Here is a 21634-nt window from a genome sequence, read left to right on the forward strand (position 1 = left end):
ATGGCTATGCTCTACCTGCACTGGCAGAGGCCTTGCACTGGCAGAATGCAGCTACGCTCAAGTCCAGCTTGCAGGCTGGAGGCGGATTTACGGTAGTGCAACCAGTTCCGCCGCACCGGAAGGATCATCGTTCTATTGTCTGGAGAGGTCACTTCCTGGTTTAAATGGAGAAGCTGTTTCCAGTGGAGCCCAGCCAGTGGCGTAGCGTGGGTTGTCAGCACCTGGGGCAAGGCAAGTAATTTGCGCACCCTAACCCATGGATTTGCGCCCCCTAACCCGTGGATTTGCGCCCCCTAACCCTAACCCCCAGATGTTGCGCCCGGTGAGGCTGGCCCCCCCTGCACCCCCCACGCTACGCCACTGACCCCAGCAACAAAAGAGCACCGGGGGTTGAAATTTTGCATCCCTTAGCAATTTTGGGCCTGGGGCAACCACCCCTGTGGTCCCCTCATGCTACCTCACTGCTGGACCTAGGGAGCGCTGTAGAGTGTCGTAACTATGACATAGTGAATTGAGCAGAACAGAAAGTGGGTGGTACAGAATTTTGGCCTCTCACAGGGCACTGCTGAAATTTGAAAGACCAAAGTCTGCCCCTGTGTAGGCTTCTTGGTCAGTTGCTGTGCGAACAGGATGCTGGACTAGATGGGCTGTTGGTCTGTAGTTGCCAGGTACTTAAAGTCTGTAGTTGCCAGGTACTTAAAGGACTGGAGCACAGTTCTTTACATCGAATGGCATAAAACGTGTACATGCTGATTCATAGGTATAGACGCCCAGGAAACTTTAAATAAAGTTTGAAGTTGTAAAAGTTTCAAAGTTTCAAAGAGTTAAAAACTTGAACAAAGTTTAAAAGGGAGGGAGGGAGGGCAAGAGACCCAGGGCTCACCACAAAAGACCCAGGGCAAAGGATTATTTGTGTTCACTGAACATCTCTCACTGGTCTAAGACATATTACTGAAGTCATGGCCAAAGTGGATGTAATATGTGTGACTGCAATCTGAATGCATTTGTTTGAACACCCTCTTATGGGGGCTAATTGGATAATCCAACCCCTGGCACCAGACAGTCTTGTTGGTTTGTGTGAGAGCTCTATAAAAACGTTATTGAGGTTTTAGCTGCTTGTCCACACACTGGAAGCCCCAAATAGCTGCAGCTTCCTAGCATGTGACCACAATAGTGAGATTTCCATTTATAATGTCAGGTGGCTTCCCAAGGTGTAAAGCGACCCTCAACGTCATCAAGACTGACCTTGGGGGTGTGTGTCCAATTCTATACAGATTTTTGTTATACATTTCTGATACCTTTAATATTTTGAAGAATTTTGTCTGTTTATGAAAACTGAAGTTAGAAGTTGGGGTGGCTGGGACTGGGTGCAAGTAATTAGCTTTGACTAGGACGTAAGATAGCCTGGGCACTGCACCCATACACAAAGCTGGGTCCATGTGCGTCATGGCTGGCAGCATCTTCCTGCCCCATAAACATAAACGATCCGAGATAACGTGTGAACTCCCCCCCCCCCATCTCCACGACCTCCTTCCCCGCATGTCACTTTTGCACGACGTCGGGGCTGTAAGGCGAAAAGGTCAGGCAAGAGCAGCAGACGTGCCTAGCTGCGCCCAGAGACCCTCCCGTCGCTCGGGCGGCGGATGGGCACCGCTTGTCGCCGCCAGGGGCCCGCGCTCGCTCCTCGAGGTGCCCTCGACGACCCTGCGCGCTGGGAGGTGCAGAAGGGCCTTCCCGTCGGAGGTCACGCAGGGCCTTCCCGCTCCACGCTGGCCCACCCGGCAGCCCTGCCCGCAAAGCCTGCGCCCGGAAGCGCCCTCCCGGGGTCCGCGGGGATGCAGGGAGCGGGGGCGGGCGCCCGAGGGGGCGGGGAGGAGCCGGCCAGCCGCCCGCTTCACGTGGCCCCGGGGCAGCAGGAGGTGCAGCCGAGAGAGCCTCGCTCCGCAGAGCAGCCCGCGGCGGAGCGGCGTCGCCCGGGAGCCGGTCCCTCCGCTGTTCGTTCCCTCTCCAGCTCCGCTTGGCGCCCGGGAAAAAGAGCGCTTCCCCTGCTGGCGCCCGCCAGGCTCCTCTGGGAAGGAACCACACGCGCCCAGCCAGCCAGCCAGGGATCCTGCAGGCGCGACGCGGCGGCTTGCCGCCCCGCCGCCGGCTATGCTGACCAATGTGCAGTAGGAATCGAGGCATAGCTTCCCGCTCCGAATCGGAACTTGAGACCTGCGAGAGAGAGAAGCGGAGGGAGCCGGCGCCCGCGATGCAGCTCTTCGGGGGCTTGCTGGTGGCTCTCGCCCTGCGGGTTGTGGGCGCGCAGGTGAGCTCCACAGAAGCCCCTCTGTCCTGGCCCCTGGCAGGTGAGGCTGGGGTGGGGCTGCCCCTTCCTTCCTCATCCCCAGAGGGGCTGGCAGAGAGGTGTCAGAGTGGGTTTGGGGCGGCAGCCGATTACTGTTCGTGCCGTCCCGTGACTTAAAATGCGAGGAACCGGGCTGCAACCCTGGAATTAGCACGCCCTCTGTTCCGGAAGCCTTGTCCGGATCCCAGGTACGTGGAAAACGACAGTGGTTGTTCAGTGGCTGAACTCGGCGCGCCCCACGAGGTGCAGAGCTTGAGCGTCGGGGGGAAAAAGACGTGAACCCAGGCACAAGTTTACACTCTTGAAATTTACACTTCACGGTGTTTAGGTCTTTATTTTAAAACTGGAAGTACTCTACGGAGGAAAGATCTCTTATGATCTGGAAGTTTTTTAAATCTCCAAATCTCAGGTGTGTTATAATTATTTAGTAGTGTGGGGAAAGAAGGCACTCTGCAGATGCTCATAGGCACTGCTACCGTCTCCTGGAGTCCCAGGAAGCACCTTGGCACTGAGGGGGGGGGGGGAGTTTACCAGGCTTAGAGGAATCCTTGATCTGGTGGGGCAGAAAGCATAGCCCAGATTCAGGAATGATTGATTGACCGACCTGGTAAATTGCCTAAGTGTGTGGCTTCAGTTAGGGGGAAATGCTACCGGTATGTGTTGTTTTTTAGTTTTGTTTTAAAAAAACACATTTTAATTATCCTGTCCTTGCAGCCAAGATACTCTTTCTCATCCTTTCCTACCCTTTCTTTTGTGTGAAACTGAAGGTGTTTTCAGTCAGCCTGTTTATTGAGCATTTGTCTTGATTTGTTTGCAGGGAGACTAGATTACGTTGTCTATTTAATGAACATTACTTCTGATTTTTTGTGGGGAGGTTAGATTATTGCACACTTTCTAGTTCATTTCCCCAATCATTTGGGGAAGTGGATTTCTTCCACTCCCAATCAACTATTAATTGCACAACCCGAATTTGCTGGTATGTGTTTCAATCCCACCTGAAAACAGCAACAATCCCCCAGAGTTCTGTCAGTGAGTGGGTGGGTGAGTCTAGAACCAGATTAGCACAGAGCATTAAAGTGTGCATGTCTTGTGAAGCATTGTCAAAGCCATTTCTGAGGATCTGCGTGTTCTTGCAAGGATACTGCATCCACCATAGTATATTGCTTATCTCTCCTGTGTCAAGTTGCTACACCCAGATAGACATTTCAGAAGACTGGCACCAAGCCGTGCAGATACGCTCATGGAAGTCAAGGGCACCCAGGCTGAAAACACCTTAAGGGCTTTCTGAAGTTCTTAACTGGAATGGAATGCAGGTTGAGTAGGCTTCCTACCTGCCTCCTGGACCACTGGATTGCCCCAATGCCAAGCAGTCCCTATATTCTGGCACAAACAAGCAGAAAAGCCCCTTGATTAAGATGGATTGCCCTCAAGAGCAGAAGACCTGGAAAGAATCTGTCCACTTCCCCCAGCATGCTGACCTTGAGCATGCCCAGGTGGGCACTAGACTCTGAGAGGAGCAAACGTCAATAATTTCTGACCCAAGACTCTTCTTTAGTGCAAACCGTTGGACTAGATGAGCCTTGATGTCCCTTCCAAGTCTACAATTCTACGATTCCATTTATCTGGCCACCTCAAATATTTACTTGCCTCACTCTTTCGAGTAAAAACGTTAAATTTTCTGGAGAGGGAAGTTGTGCACTGCTAGACTGATATCTACTGGCCTGAAATAGAATTGCGGTTTCTGGGTGATATCCAGTGGTAGCCAAACTCAGAGTAGACCCACTGAACAAGGAGAGCACTTCTGTAACTCAGTAACCCAAGGGGCTTGCAAGAGACATGACATCATCAGTAGATTAATCATAGCAGATTGGAAAAGGACTTCATTTTGAAATGAGAGGAGCTGACTAATGCTTGGCTTGAAGTCACATTCTCTCACTTGCAGCTTCTCTCTCTAATCTCATATACGTGCAAGTTGATTGGTGTAGCAAAAGCACTTTGCGCATGCTTAGAGGCATACTGTTAGTGGGTTGGATCCAGGCAAAGCTAGTTGAACAAATTATTCATGAAATAAATCAAGACACATCCATTTCACTGGCCAACCTAGCAGAAATAGTTCTTTACTAAAATTTCTACACCACCTCTGTAAAGAAATTCTCAGGATAAAAAGAAAATATAAAGAATGATAAAAATACAGGCAAATCAAATCAGCTTAAAAAAAATACAAGGATGAAAAAACAGCAATATATTTATTCCCTTCTTGATTATTTTACATCTTCCATGTCTGGGTCTGATTTTACAATACATTGGTGAGGGAGGCAAAGTAAAGACTGTGCAGCTGATTTTAACACTGAAGCGACAATATATTTGTATTGTGAACCATTTTCATAGCCATGATAGGAAGAAAGGTGTTATTTAAATCCAGTAATTTGCTGAATAAATATTTTGGGCTCTGGTATACTCTGGATTCAAGCATATAGAACTGATCCCAGCTGATAAGCGGTTGGGAGATTCTGAGTTGAACCAGTTACATTGGTGGGGCTTCTTCTTCCCATCACTCTGTTGCCCTGCTGTGTCAAACTCTGGATTGTAAATTCCTCAGGGCAGGGACCTGACTTCCTGTTACTTTGTAATACCCCGTGCTGTAGAAATCATAATAAATTAACAGGTGACACATACATTAACCAAGGCTACTATGCACTGCACGCTTATCAATGAGTACAAGATTGCACAGGTACCAAAGGAGGAAGGAAGGAATTTTCTGTACTCTTGAGTCCTGGACTGCAGCATGTGGACAATGTGCCTTTTGACCAAAAACCTCCCTTGCAACATCTTAATCAATTGATCTCATTTTAGAAAATAAAATGCGGCCTTTAAACAAGTTTCAGCACATGAGGATCATCCCACTGTCTTCTGTGCTTTACAGAAATGATCCACGCTGAATTGCTAGTGTTGGGAATGCCTGGGAAAAATTACTTTCCTCTCCCCTTTCTCTCCCTAGAGGCAAGATGTGCTTCTTCAGAACAGCACCACTGAAGCGGCAGGTGAGTGTGAAGCTTGTCCCTCTTTTATGATGTCAAAAGGGCCTCCAAGAAGACACATGTGAATGGAAGAGACTTGAAGGCTCTATTATGTCATTGTCTTTGTTTTGGCACACCAGACAGTTGTTCATTGGTTCAGAGATGAAACGAATTTTCTGCATGCTATCAGTGAGACTTCTAATAGCCAAATTAGCCATGATATTAAATGTGTCTTTGTATTTAATGTGCAGATTTTTTTTAATAAAAAATGCAAATAGAAGCTGCTGGGGGATGGGGGAGAGCTGATAATTATTGGGATCACAGCAGGTGGGCTGGGTGGGAGATTAACCCTTTCCTCTGCTTAGGAAACTCCACCCTCTGAAGCTGGCATTTGCACTGGAAGGAAATCCTCTGTTGGGCTCAGTGCAGGATTTCCGCCCGATGCAACGACAACTTTCAGAGGAGAAAGAGAGATTTTCCTCAGGACTGCAGTAGGAGATGAAAGGGTTAAGTCTCCTCCATCATGATAATTATTAGCATTTTTTATGCCTATGCATTAAAAGCAAAGACACATTTAATGGCACATCTAATTTGGCCTTTAGCCTATAATGAAGCCTAAGCATATGCAAACTGAATAATTACACATTCTTTCCCTGATTCCCCCCTGTCTTCCCTTCCTCTGTCTTTTCACTTGTGTCAAATTTTAGATTGTGAGCCCCTAGGGGCAGGGACCTTGACCTTTTGTGCTCCTAGTGCATACCGATGAGGCTATATAAGTAAATACAGTAGTATTAGTAGCACCAGCAGCGGTGGTGGTGGTAATCTAACACTCTCCCCACCTCTCTGAGCACAGAGAAATTCCAGAGGTGCAGTGCTTGCCTAGGTTTGGTTTTCATTGGAAGGTAGTCACTGGAAGTTTATGGTGCTTTGCAACATAGGAGTTTATTTTCAGATATACAGGTTGAGCCTAGGTGGAGGCACACAGCACGAAAACATCCACGCTCACTGCTCCGTCCCCAGTCAGATCTGAGCAGCTTGTAGAGCCGAGATTTCAGCTGTCTCCCTCTTTGTCTGTGTCTCACTCAAATATTGCAGTCAGACAGAGGCAACTAGCTCCCCCTGCCCTTTGTCTGGACAGGGATGGTGGCGGCGGCGGCAAGTATTATTCAACCATCTCCTCGCCTTCCTGAGCCATTTACTTACAGTTTTCCTAACAGAAGATGTGCCTTGCAACTTTGCCACATGCCATTCAAGAACATGTGGAGACTTTTTGGGTTGCATTTACCCTCTCCCAATCTTACAACAGTTTCACACAGTTTTCAACATCTGTGATACATTGTGAAGGAGATGGATAAGATTGCGGTTCTGGATTTATGTCCTTTCCCCATGTGATCATATTATAGTTGAAATTAAAGGCCTGTGATGTTCTGACTTCCTTCTGATCTAAAGCCAAGCGTTTCCAGTCTCGCTTATTGAAAGAAAGGATGGGAGGCCGGAAGCTTCCGCCAAGCCCATGAAATGGTGTTATAATCAGCACTTACTTAAGTCGGAGACTCTGCTGGATAAATCAGACTTCCCTGTGACTTCCAAACACACCATTTTCCTGGCAAGGAGATGTCAAAGTTCTGGCTGAGAAACTGAGATGTTTTCTGCAAAACCGCTGAATCTAGAAGTTTCTGCCAGTGGCATTAATAACACTCTTAGGAAAGATGCTTTTCGAAAGGCCTTTAAGTTACAGATGGTTTGGACAACATGGAATGTCCTTGCCCTGCAGTCTGCCTTACTGTGGAAATGGTGGTAAAGGAGCAGTTAGGAGACCCCTGTTCCCCTCACACAGCTACAATTCCCAGAGTAGCTTAACTGGCAAACCCTCTTCCCAGGGGACTCTGGGAATTGTCGGCCTGTGAGGGGAATGGGGCTCTCCTTCTCCTAACAACCTTCCGCACTTCTAACAAGCCACAGTTCCCAGGATTCTTTGGTGGAAGCCCTGGCTATTTAAAGCAGCACAATACTGTTTTTAATGGTTAGTGCAGATGTTGTGGACTATGTTGCCTATCAGCCCCAGATAGCACAGCCAATGGCGACTGGGGCTGATGGGAGTTGTAGTCCAAAACAACTGGAGAGAACCAGGTTGGCAAAGGCGGATGCATCTGATACAAGGCAGCTTCCTACAACTGTCCTGCCCACCAGTTACCTGAAGCAGCCGTGTCTCCCGTTGTCCATACTCTGAACCTGTCACCCCAAATCTTTTGTATCTTCTTCAGTTGTCTCCTTTCATGACGTTTGGAACCGCAGCTCCTGCCAGCCCTTGGAGAAGCTCGTTGATGTGGTATCCGAGTACCCCAGTGAAGTAGAGCATGTGTTCAGCCCTTCCTGCGTCTTCTTGCAGCGCTGCAGCGGGTGCTGTGGAGACGAGAGGCTCCAGTGCGTCCCGACGGAGGTAGCCAACATCACCATGCAGGTAAAGAGGTTGGGCTTTGTGGTGCTTTGTTCCCAGCTGTCTCTCCATGGAATATAGAAAGCGGCCTTATACCAAGTCAGGCCATTGGCCCATCTACCTCATTATTGTCTACACCACGGGTTGTCAACCTGGTCCCTACCGCCCACTAGTGGACGTTTTAGGATTCTAGATGGGCGGTAGGGGGTTCTACGGCACAAGAAGAAGAAGAAGAGTTTGGATTTGATATCCCGCCTTTCACTCCCTTTAAGGAGTCTCAAAGCGGCTAACATTCTCCTTTCCCTTCCTCCCCCACAACAAACACTCTGTGAGGTGAGTGGGGCTGAGAGACTTCAAATAAGTGTGACTAGCCCAAGGTCACCCAGCAGCTGCATGTGGACGAGCGGAGACGCGAACCCGGTTCCCCAGATTACGAGACTACCGCTCTTAACCACTACACCACACTGGCTCCGCTCTTAACCACTACACCACACAAGCTGAATCCTCCTTCCATCGAGCACTGGTGGGCGGTAATGCAAGAAAGATGTGTTAGTGGGCGATAGGTATAAAAAGGTTGACTACCCTGGTCTATACCAATGTTTCCCAAACTTGGGTCTCCACCTGTTTTTGGACTGCAACTCCCATCATCCCTAGCTAGCAGGACCAGTGGTAGAAGAAGAAGAGTTTGGATTTGATATCCCGCTTTATCACTGCCCGAAGGAGTCTCAAAGTGGCTAACATTCTCCTTTCCCTTCCTCCCCCACAACAAACACTCTGGGAGGTGAGTGGGGCTGAGAGACTTCAGAGAAGTGTGACTAGCCCAAGGTCACCCAGCAGCTGCCTGTGGAGGAGCGGAGACGCAAACCCTGTTCCCCAGATTACGAGTCTACCGCTCTTAACCACTACACCACACTGGTAGGAATTGTAGCCCCAAAACAGCTAGAGACCCATGTTTGGGTCTACTTTGACTGGCAGCAGCTCCCTAGGATTTCAGACAGGGCGCTCTCCCAGTTCTACCTGGACATGCTGGGGATTGAACCTGGGACCTTCCGCATTAAAAGCTGGTGCTTTTACCCCTGAGCTACAGCCCTTCCCCATAGTGGTCAGCATTTCTTTGCTTTACATCTTCTGTGCAAGCTGGGAAACTGAAGCTCAGTGCATTCCTGTGATTTCTAGCAACTGGTATTCGGAGACACGATGCCTCTGACAGTGAAGGTAGAACATAGCCATCATAGTTGGTAGTCATCAATAGCCCCTCTCCTCCATGGATTTGTCCAATCCTCTTTTAAATCCATCCAAGATGGCGGCCCGTCAGTGCTTCCTGTGGCAGTGAGTTCCATAGTTTAACTATATGCTGTGTGAAGAAGTACTTTCTTTGTTCTGCCCTGAATCTTCCAACATTTCTCTTTGTTGGGTGTCCACAACTTCTAGTGGACATCTTTTCTCTATGCACTTTCTCCATGCTAGGCATAATTATATAAATTTCTGTCATGCCGCCTCTTACTTGCCCATTCTCTTAAGTCCCAAATGCTCTGAGAGTTACATAGGTTTCACCCTTACAGCTCCTGAAGGTGAATTCAGAAGAACAAGCGCCCTATGTGGAGCTGTCCTTTGTGGAGCATAGGAAGTGTGTATGCAGGTATGTGTCTTCATGATGACATTTTTCTGTTTTAAAAAAATTACATTTATATACCACCTTTTCTTTGAAGGAGCTCAAAGTGGTGTACATGGTTCTCCTCCTGCCCATTTCACCTTCACAACAGCCCTGTAAGGTAGGTTAGGCTAAGAGATGGTGACTGGCCCAAGGTCACCCCATGAGCTTCTTGGCTGAGCGGGGATTTGAACCCTGGTCTCCCTGGTCCTGGTCCAGCACGCTAACCATTACGCCACACTGGGTATCCAGTGCTTCACAGGAGTCAAGTAATCCCTGGAAGGAGAGGGAATGATGTGGGGTAGGGAGACCCTTTAATGAAATCCACAAGCCCCTCTATTTGACTCCCTCTAATTTTAGCCTTCAAAAAACAGTAGCCAAGGGAGCCAGCAGAAATATTTTTTAAAAGGTGAGGGGGCTTGGACTGGTGGTGCCTCAGGCAGCCTGTTAATGTAACCTGAGCTTAACTGGGGCAGGTGTTCTCAATTCTTGTCATGGTGAGCCACAATGGGATGTATTTGGGCCGGTGGGGGGAGTGCGAGGGAACTGTATTCTCTGCAGTTAAGTCCACTACACCTCCTGCCAGCCCCAAAATGAAGAAGCAGGACAGTCGCTTTCAGCATGTTCCTTGACACCTCAGGCTTGGAGCGTGCCTTCTGCACATTTAGATCAAATTCCAGCTTTCCCCCAGGGGTTAGATTGTTGACACCAAGCCCTCCTCGGCAGGAAACAGTTGTTCTTCCATCATTTGCTCTGCTCCAGGAACTCCACGCACAATTCTCACTCTGATTGACTAGAATTTTTTTGGATTTCTTGGCTACATAAAGGCAAGGCTGCTGGAGTAACTGAATCTCCTCAAGTCTGCCGTGCCTTAAGCTGACTAGACTAAAGGCATGGCTGTCCTAGCCAGCACACAATTGGGGGGGGGGGGGAATCCTGACAATCCGTATGTTATCTGTGTTAAAAAGCATAGTAATGAAATGTTGTTCCCAACAATTTACAGTCTGTGTCAGAAAAAGCTGGATCCTGTGGTCAGTGCCATTGTGTATCATTGCTCATACTTTTTTTCACAAATGTTTGCATTTTGCACAATTTAATTATGGTTTTACTTGTCACTGGGAGGAGCAGGAACAGTCGAGGTCACCCCCAATCATGAAGAATTCAGCAGACATTGGTCATATTCGTTCAACCATATCTTCACAGTCATAAGGACTAGAAGCTTTTTTAAAAAATACAGAAAGGAAGCTAAAATTCTTATGAAGCCAAGTTCAACATTCAGTGTCATATTCTACATGCTTTCTAGACACCAGTGAAATTGCAGCAGATACACAGCCCTGGGGGTGCCCTACATGCCTGATGCTTAATGAGCCAGCAACCCAACCAAGTGACAAAATGTGACAGAAGTAGCAGCTGTTCCAACTCAGCTGTCCATTTGTGGCCTTTGGGGCCTTTATAGGAACCTCATTTTACCAAAAGGAACAAAGAAACAGCCCCTGTTGCTTGCAGCACGAATACACACAGCATCATACAACCCTTCACTTCCAGCTAGTATCCTTGCTCTCACAAGCAGAGACAAAACAAAAACTACCTTTCCAAGATAATTATTCCCTAGCTTAATCAGTGTATTGCCTCTGAATACACTGGCCTCTGAAATGCCCAAAATAGGTGGTCTCAGACTGGCAGCGTGGGGGGGCTGATGTGCAGTGATGCTGAGAACATTGTTAACTCCTCTTAGCCTCGGCTAATCCTGTTGGTGTACAACATGTGCTGTAAGGGAGGGTGCATTTTTGCCTGCAGTGCCTGCTTCCTGAAGGGATCTTTGTAGAGAGACTGAAAGCCACTTGATGCTCTCCTTTATTTCTACCTACCATTCTCCCCCTCAACATCCAATAACATATTTGAAATTCTGTCCCAACAGACCATTTCAGTGGGTGCGACTGAATAATGTTGCTTATGAGATAATGTTGCTGTTAACGGGATCTCACCTGCGTTTGGTGGTCTAAGAAGGGATACTGGGCCTTGTGTGAGCCAAAATATGGGGCCTGGTTCAGTGATAGACAGTGGGGTGTGTGTGAGGTGGGGTTGGGATCCTTGGCCACTATGAACCATGCCAGGTAGCAGAACATGAGTCTAGAAGCTCTGAATGACTCTGTTCCTTATAAAGAGGAAATCATCACATTTAGGGGGCAAGCCCATCTGTGAGTTTTTTTGCTATTCCCATCACATTGGATCTCTTAATATCTATGAACGTTGCAGCCCCATACTCTGAACGTGACAGTCTAACTCTCTTCTCCCTAGGCCTCGGCGGGATGCTGTGAAGTCAGGGAGGTAAGTAGAATTAGCAAGGTTTCTGGACGTTGGTTACTCTTCATAGTGGAGAGAGGTTGGGGCGACCCAGATGGCCGGGGTATAAATAATAAAGTTATTATTATTGGTGTCTCATTTCCCACCGTCTCTTCTGTTTCCTTCCTGCTTCCCTCCTGAAGGAGGAAGAGACCCAAGGGACGCAGCAAGAGGAAGAGGGCAAAGCAGAGACCCAAAGATTGATCCTCTAGGTGAGTGTCAATACCAGGGAATTGGGGGAAGAATAATTCTTCAAGTTATGGTTTAGCTGTGTAGATGTTTGCTACCAGAAGTGCCTGCTTTTGGCTCCTGTTTACTGGCATGGATAATGCGAAGTTAGATTATTAGTAAACACAATTAAAACATTAAAATAATAAATAGACACCATCAATAAACTAAAAACATACCAGTATTCTAAATATCTGTACAGATCAATATATATGTAGTTTTCACTGCATGTTTGCCAGTGTAATAATCTCCCTGGCTGTGGGTTGTTTTTGGTGATGGAACTCTCAGGTTCTAGGGCCACAGAATCACAACCTCTATTGTTCCTACTATCATAAATGTTTCTGAGGTGCATTTGTTTCATTTTATATACCACCTTTTCCTTCAAGGAGCTGCACATGGTTCTCCGGCTCCCAATTTCACCTTCACAACAACCCTGTGAGGCAGGTTAGGCTGAGAGACAGTGACTGGCCCAAGGTCCCCCAGTGAGCTTCAGTGCTCAGTGGGAATTCGGTCTTCCAGGTCATAGTTCCAACACTCTTAACCCTTAACACCACACTGGCTCTCTTTTTCTTTACAGGTAAACTGATTGATGGAGCTATTTTACTCATTGTTGGAAGCAGACTTTGCATGTGTGAGCATACTGTTGGAACCAAACACTAATCTGGGCAATTTCACATGACAAGTTATTAGAACTTGAAGCTGCAGATGCACACAGGTTTTGCACAATGTTGTCCTCTTCAGAATGCTGTCCTGTATTATTTTCCCATTTCATATGGATTTGCAGTTTCTGCAGAAAATCTGATAATTTTTTTTTAAAAAAACCTCTTTCAGAATGCATAAATCCAGATTAAAAGGGGGGGATGGGACAGCATTTTTAAGGGTGGACACTGCAAAAACCTTATATGCATGAGCAGCACTGAGTCTGTGGTAAACCGCCATCTTGAAACACCCCATAACCCAAAAGGAAAAGTCCCTGATGTAGCTAAAGATAAATTGCCCTTAAATCCCATTGAAATCAACGAAGTTGCCCCCTTGATTTCAATAGGACTTGAGTAGCCTCCAACCCACCACCTTCAACCAAATTTGCAGCAATGAGGGGGGTTGAGGAGGCATTACTATGGGCTTTGCAGTGATGGGCCCCTCAAGATTCCCCTGACCCAAAGATTTTCCTCCTTGCCAACCTCACCAATTGGTCAGGCCAGAAGAAAAATTTTAATTCGCGACTAAAACTTTTGCTGACAGATTACATTCAATCATCCATCAAAGGTTGCACCCCTAATTAAAATTCATTTAACTTGCTGTGTTTCTTTTTAAAGCTCACCATAAAAACCTTCCCATTTAAGGACTTGAGATCAAAAATAGCAAATACCAAGGCCTTGAATAGCTGGTTTGCCTTTTGTTATCCAGAAAGTAAACTTTAACCTTTCAGGAGGAAAAAGTGAAACTATTGTTTATTTGAGCAGATTGGAGCCCTTATCTCCAGGGAAAGGGAGGATTTGAGGAGATAAGTGGGGCACGTTTTCCATTGTGACTTGTAGAAACATAGTGTTTCTGTGGATTGTAGCTGAGGGTGCAACTTTGCTTTTTCCAGCTTTGAAACTCCTGTTTCTAAAAATCTGTATCCTTTTAGACTCCTCCCATCTTTCTTGCCTAAAAAGAAAAATAAATGCTTTACAGAAAACTAATGCATAATAAAAACAGCACTTAACAGTTAAATGCCTTAGGGTTCCTCTAACTATTCTCAAGAGTACACCCATTGAAATCAGTGGACTAAAATTAGTCACATCCATTAGTTTCAGTAGGCTTACTCCTAATTTGACTTAGCTGGATACAACCCTTAGTCTGGATGGAGAAACAAAGGTATATTTGGTGGGAATATTTTGTTTGCTTAAGTGCAGGTTTAAGGCATAAGGGCCTGGAACCAAAGATCAACTTTAGATGTGCTCTGGGCAGTGGGGTGGGGAAGAGGGAAATTAGACACTGAGAACTGAAACCAGACAGAGAAATAAATAACCTTGTGCTGTGGAAAGGGAAGTGAGATAATTCCTTATATTACTGGGGAAGGATTTGCAGTGATAACATTTATGCATATTTACTCATAAGTAAGGGACATGGGTGGCGCTGTGGGTTAAACCACAGAGCCTAGAACTTGCTGATTAGAAGGTCGGCGGTTCGAATCCCTGTGATGGGGTGAGCTCCCGTTTCTCAGTCCCTGCTCCTGCCAACCTAGCAGTTTGAAAGCACACCAAAGTGCAAGTAGATAAATAGGTACCACTCTGGCGGGAAGATAAACGGCGTTTCCGTGCGCTGCTCTGGTTCGCCAGAAGCGGCTTAGTCATGCTGGCCACATGACCCGGAAGCTCCCTCGGCCAATAAAGTGAGATGAGCGCCACAACCCCAGAGTCGGCCACGACTGGACCTAATGGTCAGGTGTCCCTTTACCTTTACTCATAAGTAAGGATCACTGAATTCAGAAGTAAGTCCTGGTGACTAGTACAATGCCTAGGCATGCTCTGCTCAGAAGTAAGAATCACTGAGGCCAAGGGTAAGCCATAATGAGTTCAAGTGAAGCCTCTGGAAGCTCCCCCTGCTATAACAGGCACGTCAAAGAAACCCTCAGGAGTTGAATATGAAAGTGGGGTGTGCATGTGTACGCAAACGGACCTGGTGGGGGGGGTGCCGAACCAAGTCTTTGGGGTGAAAGAAAGCCTAGTTTCTTCCCTGGCTCTAGGACTTAAGCAAGTTACAATGAGATTATTTAATTTAAAAAACAGCACACGTCTATGCCTCACCTTCCTTCCCAACTGGATTGTGGTAAGAATTCACTTCTGCACAACCTTATTTGTTACCCAGGTGAAGGTCGCATCTACACTATGCTTTAAAGCACATATAAAGGCCATGGCTCCCCCTATATATATAAACTGTAGTTTTTAAGGGTTATAGGAATTGTAGCTTTGTGGGGTATAACCTACAGCTCCCAGGATTTGGGGTGGTAGGAGAGCCAGGACTGTTAAAGCAGTATAAATGTGCTTTAACTGTTTAGTGTGGATGCAACCTAGGCTTCTGCCATGTGAGTTTACTTAGCTTTGTTTTTTATCTGCTGCTATTTTCTGTGTTGTCCTAAACTGTTTTTAATTGCAATTTCTACATCACCTTGAGGCGTGTGAGGAAGGAGATTAATTCATTAATAATTGCTATTAATTAAAATTCTGTTTTATCTGCATCATTCTAAACTGTTTTTAAAATAAAGCATGGGAGTCTGTGTTAGAAGTTTAAAAATCTCATTGTACGTGACCCTTATGCCTTAATCCTGCACATTTTTTCAAAAATAAAATCTCTTTTCTCTGACATGCATACTCTTACACAGAGAGATTTTCCAAAGATCTCCATTTCCAGAGAAGGTTGTCATGTGGGGCTGTTACTCAAGAAAGACAAGATGAACGCCCCCGAGCAGCCAAGACCAGGACAACTAAAACAGTTGGCATTCTCTTTGTGGCATCTAGTCAGATTTTTAAGAGGTTCCTCAGGAGACATGCTTAATCCCACGTAATGTGTGGCCTGTTCTGGGAACTTGGAAGCTGGATTCTAGTGAGAAATGTGATTATTACATGAAAGAACTTGGGTGTGGGCTTAGCCACCCGGGAGGCTGTTGGTGTTGCCAAGCCCAATGTGATCATCGTCTTCAGTGGGGATATTATAACCATCAAAACAGAGAGCGGTTTAAAGAACACACAGTTTTCCTTCTAAGAGTTTGATAAGACCACAGTAGATGGCAGGGAATATTGTGACATATTAGACAATGACTTACATAGGCCTCATCAAAGTGGCTTTCAACCTATGTGCAGATCCCTTTGGGACGCAGACATCACAGGCCAGAATGCACCCTCAGGCCATACCTGTACATTTAAAGCACTTTAAACAGCCCTGGTTTTCCCCAAAGAATCCTGGGAGTTGTAGTTAAGGGTGCTAAGAGCTGTTAGGGGGCCCCTTTCCCCCTCACAGACCTACAATTCTCAGAGTTGCCTGGGAAGAGGGATTGATTGTTAATCCTTGAACTTCTGGAAGGAAAAGCAAGATATCGATATACAACAAGGAACAAATATGTCAGCATCACAAGTCTCAGCAAAACACATTTTGCCAACCTCAATAAAATATTATTATGTCAAAGTACAGTAAGTAGGAATATTATCTTGCAGCAGTTACAAGGTGCTTGATTATTTCATGGTTGTATTTGCAGATGCATTTTTCATTTCTTATTTTTGTTTTATAGTTGCTGTTTATTACTAAATAGCAGCCTAGTGATGACAACAGATCAGTAGGGGCTGCATGGGGGACGTGGCAATTCAGAGGAGTTACTTGCAAGCCAAACACACCAAGCCCAGTCAGTTGTGTTTTACTTTGTAAAGGCAGCACATGCCTGGGGAGTAAATGAAATAATGTGCCTGCAAGGAAGGTACTTAAGTAAACATACCCCAGTGTTCTGCACCATTCATGAGCTCTTGTGCTCATGTTATCCCTGGTTTCCCACAGGCATCTGGTTGCCCACTGTGAGAACAATATGCTGGTCTAGTTGGGTTATTGGCCTAATCCAGCAGGTCATTCTTATGTATTCAGCTTCTCCTGCTTTATCTGCTGCTCTGGGAGGGGTCCCTCCTGAGTCCCAGATGGGAGTGGTCAACAGTTCTTCCTCTGATTGCTTAGCAATAGTGATAAATTGATCAAGCACCTTTAGCAACAGTAGCACCTGCCAAAGCATTAGAGCTGCCTCCAAGTTTTGTGCTCTAACTTTCTTCAGAAATGTCTGATTGACTTATTTTTTAGAAGCTAAGAGTCTGGGAGCACTGCTTGAATGGGACCTGATACATCTGTGCCCCCTTATTGGCAGCCCTGTACAGTGCAGTTAATATGACCCTGAAGCAGAGGATGAAGCAGCGGATTGGAGCCCCACAAAGTGACTGCTTTCCTCAAAACACTGAGCTGTTGACGGACTAACTCCAAAGCAGCCTTGCAGCCAATCTGAAGTCTTGTGTTTATTCAGCAGAGTGGTCACCTTGAGAGAGAAGCTATTTAAAACAAAGCAACTCAAAACTGAGCAATTCCTCTATTTGGTGATCCATGGTTAGCCTTAAGCCTTTTTCACAGCACTGTAAACTAAGCAGCTATTGTTAGATATGATAAGTTTTACTATGCAATGCTTTTTAGGTGTGGCAGCAGTAGTGGATTTGTAATGTTTATGAATTGTCAGAGAGACAGTTGAACTAAGGCCACAGTTGGATGCATACTTACTTGAATAACATGGTTCTTTCTTCTGAATAAACATAGATGGGCTGGGCTGCAATGCATTCAGTGAAAAGTGTGTCACATCCTAGAAAAAATGTCCAAAAGTCCTTTGTCATACAAGTATAAATGTTCTTTTTATGGGATATTTGGATTTTAAGGTTGTTAAATACATTTGACAGCATGGCCTTGTTAGGTTCCTAATTTGCTGAAAATTACTGCATCCACATTCCATGCCTGTTAACACAAGACCCAGCCACCTTCTTGGTGTTCATCCTGTCCCTTGTTCTCTTTCCAGGTGGGATTTCTGATGAAGGTGGCTGCTTTGTTAGCAGATGGCAGCGCCACAGTCCCTGTATTTATTACTCTGTCCTCTTCAACACTCCCCTACACACAAGCCCATCGCATTTTTGACTGATGAATTCTGGAGGGGCCCGCAGCAGTCCAACCACTTTCAAACCATCCTGAGCAAACCAGGAAGAACCAAGGAAACATCACAGTGGGAGCAGATCAAGCCAATGTGAACAGGAGATGCTAACTGCATAATAGGAGGTTGACTGGGGGCCAGGTGAAGAGAAGAAGCCACACGTTTGCCTAGGTTCTTTCCCTGCCTTCGTATATAGCTAATATTTCACACTGACATCCACAGAATTGGAATCAGAAGGGAAGTACAAGAAAAGAGCAGTTGGCCTAACTGGCAGGTGCAGTATTATGCAGCATGAACTTAGAACAAACTGGCCACAAACAGAAGCCGGTGCTTCCAGCTGAATTGTCTGGATGCTACAGTCTGGCTGGGCAGTGAGGTGGCAAAGCGAAACAAGTGGTTTGAGCAGTGTCGTCAGCCCTTGGCTAAGTCTTTTTGCTTTCCACCAATTCCGTTGCATTGAAAACGCTCTCTTTATCTTGCCAAGGACTCGTGTATCAGAAGAAACTATGCTTCGTCAGCCCAATACTTCTAAAATACCTTCTTCCTTGATGAACTAAAGCTGGAAGAGTACTTTGTCAGGTAGCATCTTGGAAGCTGTGGAAAGAGTAATTGTGTTCTGAGGCAGCAGGTCCTATTCTGAAGAAACCTCCAGTGCGTTACAAAGGCGAGGAGCCAAGGGAATCATGAGGTTGGAGAGACAGCCTATGCAGAGCTCAAGCTGCTGTGGGTTTAGTGCGCAAATATCATATTTTACTGCATAAGTAATTGGTTTATCGAAAAACTAGTGCTGGAAAATACACAATAGAGAGAGTATCCCCCAAATCTAAAGGTTCATGTATCTGTAAAGCGCACATAGTCACTTTTCCCAACAAAATTGTAGCAGAATCCTGTGCTTGGCAAATCTGTCTTGTGCTGCTGTGTATCATTTGCATCCGTATTGTAACATAACTAACTATGCAGCGTTTTGTTGATATAGCTGGTTTTGTGGTGGTTGGAAAAGACAGCAACAAGGTATGGAAGTGGATGATGCCACTGCTTCCCACCCTCTCTCTGCTAAATTGTGTCGCATCTAACAGCTGTCTATGTCATCTCAATGCCAATGGCACCTTTGGGAATGGGGGCTGTTGCTGGTTTATTAGCAGTCAGTCCTATTGGAAAGGGTTGCAAAATGCAAGCAACTGTAGCTTGGCTGCATAACAATAGCCAAACTCTGAATGAATAATTGTGAAGCAATAGGCATTCTAAATTAGCTCTCACTGTTTGAAGAAATATCGGTGTCGTGTCATTTTAGGGTGCATAATATTGCCCATCTATAAATCAGTTACATGCTACAGTGCGGCTGAGTATGTTACAGATCAGCATTAGATTGTAAAAGTGATGGCTAAGCAATGAGGTGGTGCATGACAAATTAGTTTGAAGAACCACATGAGAGAGTGCCTTATTTATCCTTTTACAGAAGAAGTAGAAGATGTATTGACCACTTGTAGTTTCAAATATAGATAACGATGCATTTCAACATGCAGCACATCTGTTCTCCAGAATGCCATGGGACGTGACATACAGATGTTCAAAGTAATCTAGACAAAACTGTGTGAAATACCAGTAGCTGTTAATCAGGATAGGACATGCACCCTCATGCAGCGATTGTGCAAGAATCTACATTTGCTAGAGGTTCATAGGGAAAACAAGAAATGAAATATTCCCCAACGTTCTCAGCATTTGGAAAATCTCACAATATCCAATACAGGCTTCTACTGGATACAGGACTAGAAGGACCATTTATATGACACAATGGATTTGCTGTTTCTTGTATATGACAACCTGATTGCAATATGGTCTTGATCTTTATCCTGTGGTAGTGTCTATTTTTTATGGGGTGTGGTGGGACTTAAGATTCCTGCTTTCTGTTCAGTGCAATGAAGCAACATTCCAAATGAATTCTAAATATAATACTGTTATGGTTAAAACACAGCTCCAGATTCTGAAAATATTTTTGTCAGCTCATTCCATTATCTCTTCTGGGGCGAAAAACACTCTCCCAAGAAACACTGTCTGCCTTCTGAGGATGTGTGAGGCATTAACTGCCATTGCAATTCATCATTATTGCTGAATCCCTTACCATTGGGTGGGAAAGCATGAGCCAACATGCTGGGCTGTCAAATGAGAGTTTGGAAGAATGAAGTGCTTTGCTCTGTCACATTTATTTTGAGGCAAGTAATTGTTTCTCATCTGCAAAATGGATATAATTGACTACTAGGCTTTCTATACAACAGAGAAGACGTGAAAATTACAACAGAACTGTTGGAATGTTGGCCTATTGTGGCAAGAGGAACCAGATAATTATATTGATGTGCTAGCTGAAAGACTCTGTTTAAACACAGTTCTTGTCTGCTTTCCTTTAGTATCTTTTTCTTCCGAGTCTGCAGACTAGTTATCACAAGAAGTATTTAACTAGAATGCAGTACACCCAAACATATTTTTGCAAGTGCTCACTAGATGGCTCCAAGCTTGAAAGCAGCCCCTTCATCTATGCTGGGCTTTATAGAGGATATAATGATTAGGATTATGGCAACCAAGGATCTATGACAATGTCCTCTTTTTTTATCCAGTTGGCATCTTTTCCCCATCTGGATGAGTACTCCCTGTGTTGTTCTCGTTTTAAACCATTTTCTCAGAGATACTGAAGTTTCCTCTGCTTAACAATTGCAGCTCTGGATAATATTTCAGTGCCCCACAATAGTGCAGCCAGATAATATCAGCAAGGTCAATTCCATGAGCTTGTCTAAACCCCTTTGAAAGCCATCCAGCTTGGTGGTTATCGCTACATCTTGCAGTGAATTCCACATTTTAACCATGTGTTGTATGATGTACTTTTGTCTGCCCTGAATCTTAAATTTTTCAGCTTTTTTGGGCTCTAGTACTTTGAAAGCAGGAGAAACACACCTGTCTGTCCACTTTCTCCACATCACACACATACCCCACCCCAAAAATCCTAATAAAAACGTGGGGAGAGGCTCCTGTGCTGGTGGGTTTCCTACACACATTTGGCTGGCCATTATGAGAACAGAATGCTGGAATGTATTGACCAGGGGTGGGCAACCTAAGGCCAGATCTGGCCCAATAGTCCTCTCAAGCCGACCCACGGACAGACAGGGAATCAGTGTGTTTTTACATGAGTAGAATGTGTCCTTTTATTTAAAATGCCTCTCTGGGTTATTTGTGGGGCATAGGAATTCATTCTTCTCCCCCCCCCCCAAAAAAAATAGTCAGTAAACCACATGGTCTGAGGGATGGTGCACTGGCCCACCGCTGAAAAAGGTTGTTGACCCCTGGTATTGACCATTGCCCAGGACCCAGCAGGCACCATCCTGCGCTCTTCAGGGTACAGACAAAAGCATGGGTGATGTGAAATAATGTTGAAAGAATAAACGTTTTTCACTAGGTGCATTGCCTTTTCAGTAGCTCAGTTCCACACGGAGAGGTTTAGCAGAAACATGGCTTCGACCACCACCCCACAAATACACTAGTCCTCTCCCAGCAGTCATTTGGATAGCATGGCAAGCTTACGAGAATCGAGGCAGTTCCCACGGACTAAAACCATAACACCGACTCTGGAAACGGGACGGAATTTATTGACATAGTCCTCTGACCCTATCGAAAACCAGGAGGACAAAGTGAAGTGAGATCGAAAGTGAATACATGTATACAATCACGTACTTCTTTAGGGGAAATGGCAGCCCAAGGAATATTTCTAATTTCATTTCCAACAGTTTTAATTTCATTTCCCCACCTCACCCCCGGAGGCAGACTTGGACTCCGCAGCCTGGCTCTGCAGACAGGGACGCGGGCTCTTTAAGAGGCAGCTGGCTCGAGATTGGTGCTTTATTCTAAAGGCCGGCTAGTGAGC

General features: G+C 45.7%; 1 protein-coding gene across 1 annotated transcript; it reads left to right on the forward strand.

Moving 5' to 3' along the window:
* Positions 1-1851: 1851 nt before the first annotated feature.
* On the forward strand, positions 1852-19698 carry PGF (placental growth factor). The gene is made up of 7 exons (XM_083738724.1): positions 1852-2308; positions 5346-5388; positions 7629-7825; positions 9364-9440; positions 11751-11780; positions 11939-12007; positions 17599-19698. Exons 1-6 carry the CDS (start codon positions 2162-2164, stop codon positions 11997-11999), a joined length of 555 nt encoding a protein of 184 aa, XP_083594850.1. The 5' UTR covers positions 1852-2161; the 3' UTR covers positions 12000-12007; positions 17599-19698.
* Positions 19699-21634: the final 1936 nt, after the last annotated feature.

The sequence above is a fragment of the Podarcis gaigeae genome, assembly GCF_964106915.1.
Source record: "Podarcis gaigeae genome assembly, chromosome: 1".
NCBI classification, from domain to species: domain Eukaryota; kingdom Metazoa; phylum Chordata; class Lepidosauria; order Squamata; family Lacertidae; genus Podarcis; species Podarcis gaigeae.